This window comes from Poecilia reticulata, linkage group LG14 (assembly GCF_000633615.1).
Source record: "Poecilia reticulata strain Guanapo linkage group LG14, Guppy_female_1.0+MT, whole genome shotgun sequence".
Lineage (NCBI taxonomy): Eukaryota > Metazoa > Chordata > Actinopteri > Cyprinodontiformes > Poeciliidae > Poecilia > Poecilia reticulata.
Genome location: NC_024344.1, coordinates 9,769,726 through 9,779,702, shown reverse-complemented (window position 1 = coordinate 9,779,702; position 9,977 = coordinate 9,769,726). Strand labels below are relative to the sequence as shown.

Below are 9,977 nucleotides of genomic sequence, written 5' to 3'. Positions count from 1 at the left end.
GATTTGGTTCAATTAAAAGACAGATAATGAAATACAAAAACATACCAGAAACAGAGATCATTTGGTTTGGTATTTATTTACTTCTGGCCTCAAGGTTACAGAAAACAACATATTCCACATGATCAACTTTCTTAGAGTCCAAGCCAGAAAGGAAAAACAGACAAARGTGGAGTTGCTTCAGATTCATCAGAATAACTTCTGATGAAAATGGGAACAAAATCTTASGACACAAATTAAAATCCATACTTCTCTAGAAACCTYGTTTTAATTAGCAGATGTGACCAATTCTACAAACCAAGGAGCTATGGAAATTTGCTAGTYTGGAGAATACAGATGAGTATTAACCCAATGTCAGGAAGATAAGACAACCTCATTGAGGTCGGAGAAGAAGTTATTGCCAGACATCAAGGGTTAGGAGTCCATTTTTAAACGAGCCGACCAAAAAATGATTCACRAAAGAAAGTATTTAAGGCACCAGATATGAACATCTTGACAAATTCACTACACTGTCAGACAGYACAGTGCTCAGAGAAAAKAAAAAAACAAAAGAAAAAGAGCAGYCAAACTTTAAATGCTTAAAGTTATATGTTAAGAATCAAACAGGAAGAAGTTATGGTTCGTTTTCTGTGGTTGCCGGGAGAAAGCCCCTATTGTACAAAAAGAATCGTACATTTGCAAAGTGCAAGACTACGTCCTTTGAACAGATAAGACCAAACTAGAGACGTCTGATTATAAACATGGTGGCGCCGAGGTGAGATTTGGGCTYGTTTTAAGAAACGGTACMGAGTGTGAAAAAAAAGATAAGATCGTCAACAGGACAAAGGTTCAAAACACAGCAGCAACTCTAACAAACCTCAAAATGCCGGAACACGTTTCTATAGATGAGAGATTAAATTAGAGCACAACGATGTAAAAGACCACAAAGCTTCATAATAATAAGTAGTTTGATACACCAGTTACTTTCACAAGCCGTTGAATTAACCATTTTACTTGGTTTTGCTTTTCCATTTTGACTTTATTGTTGAATTATTTTCTAATCTAATCAAGACCAGGAGTCTCATTTATAAAGCTGGCACAGGCACAAAATGGGGCCTGAAACTGGCATGTGTCGCTTTCTACATAAAGGTTGTGAACTATAAAAAAATAAACTTAACGGGAGAATATGCGCTCTCCCACGCCAACTCTGACCCGGACGTTCGCTCRTTGTGGAAACTGAGGAAACCGGCGACACGGATGGTGAGGTGAGGAATTGAAGCCTCGCTGCATCACAATTCATCTCAGACATTTAGTTTCACTCCATATCAAACTTTAATCAGCTTTGTTGTCAGCATTCAACACAGTAATGTAATTTATGCTTCTGCTGGTGAGCCACAGCTACACAAATTCAAACTATGTGGACCTGACGCACTTATGGTGTATATATAGATTTCTGCTTCTGTGGAATTGTGTTTCTATCTTTTTCTCTTTGGTTGCCATTGGTGACCAYGAAATAACATTGATCAGCAGTCTCAAAAACGCCATAGCCTTCATGAAGTACTTTGCGTTGACCATTTATGGTTGAATGTGGGTGTAAAGAGGACAAAACATGAGGCGGTCRGAAAGTGGTAAGAAAACTTTGAAGTGCAAAAWTTTTTTTATAGAGGGGTAATTTATTTCTGATGTWTTTTTTTTTTTTTTGGCATACGTACACTTTTAATACATATCCTGCACAGTGTTTTATAAATGGGACCCCAAACTATTTTGAACAAAGTCCTTTCTTTTTCCTACTGCACAGGTTATGCATCTATTAAGAAATCAGAGTTAACAGCAACAAGAGTAAATTTTTTATACTGCACTGCAAAAAGAACTTTATAAATACCTGAAATTTTGCACAGAGAGACGCTTCTCTTCCTAGAACATAAAACATAACAAATGATTACAATGAGTTCAGCCATTTTGATACATTTTAACACTGAAAATTTCCAAGCACAAAGAAACAAGTTACTGTACCGATTTCAGCATAGCCTCCATTACTTTGTAGTATAATCTGATGCCAAGGGCAAACCTCTGAAAGACAAAGAGAACTTTTAGCAAGAGATAAKATCAGTCCAGGACAGGATGTGGTGCTTTTAAGCTTCATACCTGCCTGCCGTACACGACACAGTGAGGCCCCACCGCCTCGCCAAACTTCTGGCTAAACGCCTGACCAAGTGTCTCTAAACGTTTCTGCACATCCTGCGTCGGGTCCACAGTGCAGTTCTGATCATAGCAAATAGGACACACAGAAACATCTTAAATTAATCAGTGGCAGCTATCCAAGAGTCATTTTCTTGTGCTTCTTGTGGATTTTTATGTTATAAATGCACGCAGACCACTTAAGTGGACACTAATGCATCATAAAATACACTATCAACTACTGGCCATCAGCTGCAAATGCAAGAAAATTAATTTTGTTAAATTCAATATGGCCGACAAACAAAAAAGCACGCCGACCGACCCGGTCCCTCCTTCTACAGTAAGAAGAAATATATTGACATCAGATAACCCCTAAAGAACAACACTACTGATGCATTTTTCAAATAACAACTTTGTATGTGGAGAAAATTACAATTGATCACCAAAAAATAAATTTTAAAACATTTTTTTCCCCMAAAAAATAATTCATGTATGAAAGAGACTCACTTTGAAATATGTGGCCAGTGTAGTAGAAGGTTGATCCCCGTTGGAGGGAAGATCTCCTCTGAGCATCCGAATAGACGTCATGGCAGCTCTGAGGAGAAAACAGGATGTAATGTGGTGACTGGATTAACCCAGAAGGAAGAATTATTTAATGACCGTCATGACAAGGATGTTTTTATACAAGATTGTTTTCCCTTATTATGATGAAACTGATGAGAATAAGTAATTCTGTTTTTCTTCCATCTCTTTTAGCTAGTGGCTAAGCTAAAGCTAAAGGAAATGACACGTTAGGAAATGCAAATGAGAGCAAGGGTTAAAGGATATGACGCGCTAGGGAACGCMCTCTTTAGGGCGTAGTTTAGATAGAGGCTAACAAAAGGAATGGAAAATTTTTGTTTGATGCCATTTTGTCCTGCTAACTCCTAAAGGTAGCATGAGAAAAAGACCAGCTGTATTTTGGTATTAATTCATGGAATTCATGAATTTTTCAACCTCATACATRGAGAACGGATAAATTCTCCACGGCACCAACCAGGTGAAAAACATCCAACTACTCACTGTGATGGAGACCAGGGGTTCCATCCCTAATAAATGATGATTGATGTTACACCATGTTGAATTTATTTACAGACCAAATGTATTTTGCTTCAGTTCTTTATTTCAGTTACATTGTGACATTTAGTTGAACATGCTTTTTGGCCATCTTTCCTGTTCAGGGAGAACGTGGGGGAAAATGTCAGCTTGTTTYTGATTTAGATTGGTTTAATTTGAGTTTGCTAATTGTTTGAGCCCTTACCTTTCTGGGTGTGTCTCCTCAGCAGGGTGGAGCAGCAAAGGGAGACAAGAGCTCCAGGTGCTGTTAAAAAGCTCCTGGAGCATACCACTTTCAGTTAGGAGGGGTAATACTCTGAGGAGTTATATTAAGTTAAATTTATTCTTTGGTTGATCTTAGTTAGTTCTAATGATTTGCATGGAGGTAAATATTTGTTGGCACCATTTATTGTTTTGGTGTTAGGTTTGTGCAGGTAGTGTTTGTTGWTTGTTCTTTTTTTAATCACCCCTTCACTTGGTAGAAGTGGTCAACTTGGCTCAGGTATAAATGCCAGCTTCTTTGTCTCATTGGAAAATGAATGTTGGTGTAACTGTGACCTGCTGCTTCAAATAAATCCACCTCAACTGCATTTTCTTGCCTTGCCTCCTTCCTGAACGCAGAGCCTCCGCCGGTCAAAGTGGCGCTCACCTGATCGGAGTCTGAGGAGGGATCATCGGCCCGTCTTCCTCTGGCTGGTTCTTCTTTGGAGTTCTCTCCACCTGTGATCTGAACAAAGAATGTTGCATCTGTTTCTCCTTCTCTCTTTTCGCTAAAGCCAACCGCAGCCACTAAGGGAGAGAAGCTTGAAACTTACATCTCGATTTTAGGAGGAAGGACGCTCTCATCCCCGTCGAAAAACAGACGTCCATCGATGTCTCTGCTCTTGAGGTAGTGCTCTTCATACTGCTGGTTGACATCATTCACCTGAGGAGAAGATTACACCACAAGCGGACATGATGTTTGTGAAAGGAGCTTTTATGGAGAAAGACAAAATCCAAACGCAGACTTGGGCATTCCTGTTTATTAAACYTTGCAAAATACTGTAAATACAAGCTGGATCCTTAACCTGTTCTCGTTGCTCAGAGTGAACAAGAAAAATAATTCTTGAATTTTTATGATTGATTTCTGTATAGGTTAATGAACCCGTTCAGACAGAGTTTTTTCAGCTGGACTATTTCAGTCCATGTTGTAAAAAAAATAATATGAACAAAGTTGGACTCGCAATGGAAAATCCCAGCCTAAAGTTGTCGCTTTGTGTGTCATAACGGGTAAAGAGAAAAATKTATTTTCAATAAGGTATTTGAGCTTACAGTGGAAAATCCCGAATAGATAATATTGAAAGGATGATGTACATTTGTATTCAGCCCTCTTTAACACCTTTCACTAAATAAGGAATACTATAACAAGACATTGCATTTTCTTTCTCTGTTCAGATTTCAGATGCAAAACTAATACAGAAAATAATTCTGTAGGAAAAGCTGCAAACTTTCTTTTGCTGCCCCTGAAGGAAAGCAAAATATGCGTTTGTATACCCTCGAATCTTACCAAGAGCTTCATGTTTTCAAGCTGTTTATTGAGGCCAATACACGATAGCATAAATAAGGTTGGACAAACATTCACACATATGCCACTAAAGTCTATAATGTTGACCATCTGGGCTTTACTGGGGCAATATCTGCCGTATCATTCTTCACAGAAGTGTGTCAATGTCGGTAAACAGAAACCTCCTGCCTCAACGCTTTCGTTTCTGCCTCTGCAATAAAAGACCCGGACGTCCTTTTCCTGACTCTATGTGCGAACAAATACTGAAGGATCAGAACGAACAGATGCCATCGGCTGCAGCAGAGATGATGGAAACTGTGAGTGCTGTRGGGATAGAGTAAAACTAAACAGTACAGCAGGTGTTCTGAGAACAGGCACTCACCTGAGGAAAGTCGGAGGATCTCGAAAGATCCATCGAGTCCAGAAAAGCCAAGAAGCTGGTCTGGTACACGTTCTTCACCTGCAAACAATGGGGACAGCTGAGCAAAAGTCAAATGTTCTCATATGGTAACATGCTCAAACAAGGAAGGGAATTGTGAAACCTCTTCGAAATTGCATTCGTTGTCTTTGCACAAGGTTTCAAGAAGCTGCGCATCAACCTCTGGTTCTGAAGGTCTGGACTTGGCTTTGCTCTGGCTGCGGCGAGATGTTCGTGTCGGTGGGCTCAGGACCTTGCTAATGGCCGATTCTGCCAAACAAAAGAAAAATTTTTTATATCCAATACTTAAAGATGTTAAATTACTAAAGAGATCTGCTTGGAATGGTTATCATTTAAGCATATAACCTTACATAGTGTTTTTTTTAAAGTTATAATTATTTGCTTTCCTATTGAAAAGGTGACTCAAATATCTAAATCGAAGCAATCTGAATGAAACGTTGCCGAGGCTTACGATATAAAGGCTGCAACTGGTCTGAAGAGCAGCGCTTGATAAACAACTCCAGCGTGCAAAGCAGCAACTGGAAGGATATGACCAGGTCATCCTCCATCTGCAAGGCTCTTCCTGCAAACAGCCGAGGAGAAACGCATGAGAAGCTCCGACACCAAAACACCCAAACTGATAAAAACAAGGCGGCATTTGCCGTGACAATCTTGATGCTTGAATTAAACCAAGAGCTACAGTAGAGCACAGAGCGGGAAGTCATGAAAAAACAAAACAAACAAAAAAACATTGGATGGCTTAACATGAAAATGATTCTACTGATCTTGTTTTATTTTGTTGACTTCCTAAAAGAAATAAAACTACCTTTTGCCAAAAGAAACATTGTCCAGCAGGTCCGCATGGTCTCTCTCTCCCTTGAAAAAGAGACAAGAAGACTTCTTAAAGACTGCAAAAAGTTAAAAGAATTACAGCAGTATGTAAAAGTATTCAAACTTTTTATTTTATTTTATTTTATTTGCTAGATTCCTTTATAATTACACCTTCAATTGTGTGGTATTCCAATTTACACAGATGCCCTTAAATAGAAATGCACGCCACACTTTTCAGATTTTATTAGAAAATGTGACTGAAGCTTGTCCTTGTACTACGACAAAGTGGAAAAACATTTAGAGGACTGAATGCTTTTTCATAGAGCTGTGCCACCAATGATGGTCGACAACTGTTAAACCCAACTTACTTGCCATCCGATGTCAGAACAAAGATATTCTTGCACGTTCTGAAACAAAAACAAATTTGCATTCAGCTACATTCGCGTCACATTTCGCAGAAATCTGCTCTCCGTTGTTGTGCTCACTCACTTCTCAAATCTTTGGTAAAGAGCCAGCATTACGTCATACTTCTTCTCCAGTCGCGTCAGCGCCGAGTTGACCTTTATGCTTATTGTATCCAGGTTAACGTCCAGTTGTCTCACCAGAGCCAAAAACTGCTTCAAACTAAAACAAAACAGAAACATAAGATTGGGAATGCATTTCCTACTAAAGACTACAAAGGTTTTTATGGTGAATCCAGCGTATATAARCATTTGTGCAGTACAATCAACGATCTTCTTSAATTATGCATTTTAAGAAACTTTATTAGTAAATAARAATCTAAGTTTTCACAGAGAAAATCCCTTGAGATGAGCAGTTAGCCGTTTTGCTAACTGGAAGTAACCAATAAAAACCACTGCATGTAGTGGAGCACACCAACATTTATTGCCACTACATTAAAGGGGGTATYATGTAAAATTACTTTTTTTCAATTTTACTACTTACTACTCAGTTTAACGCTAATAAGAATGTTTGGAAACGGCGTAATGGAGAAAGGCATTGTTGTGATGAAGGCARTGTCAGAAAAAGCAGGAGCTTCTTAAAGAGASAGAGGCCAATTTCAAGGCGTCAAATTATAACATCAAATTTATTTATCTGTACAACATATGAAGATGACACAGGTATTTAATAGAGCTTTAAAATTGCACTACGTGTCAGGGAAATACATAATTCGCCCCTTTAAAGAAGGAAAAATCACTTGGCGGCTTCAACGTTTTCCTTCATTAGGAAGTGATTTTTAGATAATTTCACTACAACCCGTCTTCTTTATTTTATGTCATGTTTGCTGTACCATCTTCTTAATAACTTCCTGCTTTTCTCAGAAAAAACTCTACATCCTGTTTAATTTATTTCCACTGCCAACTTTACATTAATTTGAGGTGTAATGGATAACTCGTGGCAGTGTGTTTTGATGAATAGAAATGAGTGTCTCTGGATGCCGACAGGAATACTATGAATTGAATCTTCTAGCACTTACTTCAGACTGACAGCTTTCAAAACTTGAGTTACAGTAAAGCTGCCRACATCCATGTCTGTTACGATCACAAACAGACAAGCTCCCCAAAGTCTTTGCTGACTGCCCTAAATGAGAAAAAAAAAACATATTCAGAACAGTGAAAGAAAATGGAAACTTTCCAGTCATTTTATAAAGGATGAAGTAAAATGACTTTTATATCATTAGCATTATCTAAGTTTATAGAGCTCCTCAGGTTTTGTGGTACTTTTTAAGCTAAACGTGCAGAAACATCTGTGTATGTAAGAAATACATACAGGGACTTTATCCATGGATTCCCGAACAGATTCCCACAGTTCCCAGGCTCGGTCACACACCAGGTCTGAAACATGAAGGCTCTTACACAGACTCACAAACTCAGCGTGCTTTTCTCTGTGTCTAAATGTGAAGAACAAGAAGAGCAAAAACATTCAGGTCATTTGACAGCAGCAGCATCGCAGAGAAGCAGTACTACACAGTTCAAACMCAGGTCATTTTCCTGCTTTATGACAGCGTTATAACTCATGCTACTTCCAAGCTAATATCCTGAGGAAGTGTTTGTTTTATATTAAAGGCTGGAAACTCACTGGTGTTATCCTAATAGCAGGCCTTACTGTTGAAATTAGCTAAACAGGTGGCCTAACAGATCGTTAGTCAAGCTAACAAGAATGGGTTGAATAATTTGACATATTGGCTAATAAATTAAACGCAGGGCTACATGTCTATAAAGAARCCGAACTGCTTGGTGATGAAATGCTGCCTTCTCTTTTATTTTCCGAATTACTTGTCTTACTTTTTCTCAGATAACTCTGGGCTATCCTGCTTGTCTGGAGAAGAAGCGCTGTCAGCGCTGGGCTTCGGCTCCTTGTTTTGTGTCAKCCCAGAGTGGCGTTTTTTAGGYGGCATTCTTACAGCCTATGCTTTACTAAAGAGCAAATTAAATAAACAAAACACAGACAGGTGGTTTCGTAGACCGCAGCTAACGTCGGRTAAATTTAAAACCCAGCGAGCAAGTTGTCGTCACAACAATACGCCAAACTCTGCCCTATTTCCTGAAACASAGTTAGAACGTGTGTTTGTTTTCTRAACCGGTGCACACGGCGGAAGGGCGGGGATGTCAAGTTGTGGTTCCAGTTCCAAGAAAAAGCCAGACAAAAGTCGTTTTTCTTGACTTCTTTTACCTCTTTTTTAACCAAATAAAGACAATTTATACTTAYATATCTCGGTAAAACCTTTTAATTTATCTACAGCTCTTCAGACGACATATTGTGACCTCATTAGAATTGTGACAGAAGCAGAAAATCAAGTGCACCCAAACTCACGAGACAAAAACGCGGGAAAACTATTTACGCAACATCCGCTTATTTGCGTTTGTCCCGCCGCAGAGAACGAAAACKTAAACGTTTGTTTTTATTTACACTTGTAACGCCTTAGCATCTGATTTGTTTTCAGTTTCTGTTTTCAGTAGCGCWCGCTGTACAGCAAAGGTGTAAACAGTAATAACATACCACGCATTATTATTGTTTAACGTTTTAATGTTATATATGTAAGATTCCGTCTCATCTCTGGAAGCAWGTRCTTTTAGTTAGTGCAGATTATTACTGTGAATCCCTTTTTAATGTAAAACACACAACACACTCAAAATGACATGTCCCACTGTTTGTCTTTAGTATTAGTACTGCCCTCTTGTGGCAGAATCATTTTATAACTTACATCTTGATTTTATAAGTCTACTTACTGACATCTAATGTACTGGCACTGGCAGACGATTATCGAAGTCAGTGTTATTACAACCACTATGTGATTATCTTCAAAATACTATGCAAATATAACTTCATCGTGGTGTAGGCTGTATTTTTATATTCATGCAGCTATAAATGCGGCAGTCATTTTGCAATGTTTTAACATTTTATTCGTCTTAAAAAGTAACTTATCTATCAAAGAAATGTTACTGTCTCCACTAAACCATTATAGATGTTTATAGATGTGATTTGCCAGGATTCTCCATTGCAGCAGATTTGACGAAGCCTTTATTAATTCAGTAACTATTGTAAAGAAGATGGGACCAAAGCTTCCTAAACTCTCTTTCCCGTTATTATCTATAGATTGCATCTTAATTCTTGTTAGTTATCTTCTTATCCATCTCTGATACATTCAACTGCTGTCATCTGAGTACATCTACAGATAATAGGACTTTGACTTATGCTGGAAATCTGAGGTGTACAGAATGAAAGGGAATGGCGAGAGTATAGATCCCTGTGGTGCTCCTGTGTCTCAAACTCTGGCTTGTTTCCAGGTGGTTGTTGCCACCATCTGTCTCCTAATGTAAATTAGGTTGAACTGTCTTAAATGCACAGGAGAAATCAAAGAACRCTATTGTCACTGCTCCCCGTTTCCCCAGCAGCAGGTTTGTTGAAACCATGATTATATTTGGAAAAATTAAG

The 9,977-nt window shown here is 38.5% G+C and overlaps 2 protein-coding genes across 2 annotated transcripts in view; one reads left to right on the top strand and one right to left on the bottom strand.

Moving 5' to 3' along the window:
- LOC103475857 (lysophosphatidic acid receptor 6) overlaps nucleotides 1–1,561 on the top strand; it is a 4,807-nt gene extending 3,246 nt beyond the window's left edge. Inside the window, exon 2 of the mRNA XM_017308500.1 lies at nucleotides 1,524–1,561. Coding sequence (XP_017163989.1) covers nucleotides 1,524–1,561 — 38 coding nt within the window. The remainder of the gene's footprint in view (nucleotides 1–1,523) is intronic.
- A 239-nt stretch (nucleotides 1,562–1,800) lies between these two features.
- LOC103475763 (retinoblastoma-associated protein-like) lies at nucleotides 1,801–8,570 on the bottom strand. Its single transcript, XM_008427622.2, has 15 exons — nucleotides 8,327–8,570; nucleotides 7,812–7,932; nucleotides 7,519–7,622; nucleotides 6,531–6,665; nucleotides 6,410–6,448; nucleotides 6,037–6,086; nucleotides 5,683–5,793; nucleotides 5,335–5,480; nucleotides 5,175–5,252; nucleotides 4,065–4,174; nucleotides 3,899–3,976; nucleotides 2,662–2,749; nucleotides 2,122–2,238; nucleotides 1,990–2,046; nucleotides 1,801–1,890 (listed from the first exon to the last, which is right to left on the bottom strand). Exons 1-15 carry the CDS (start codon nucleotides 8,437–8,439, stop codon nucleotides 1,849–1,851), a joined length of 1,389 nt encoding a protein of 462 aa, XP_008425844.1. The 5' UTR covers nucleotides 8,440–8,570; the 3' UTR covers nucleotides 1,801–1,848.
- Nucleotides 8,571–9,977: the final 1,407 nt, after the last annotated feature.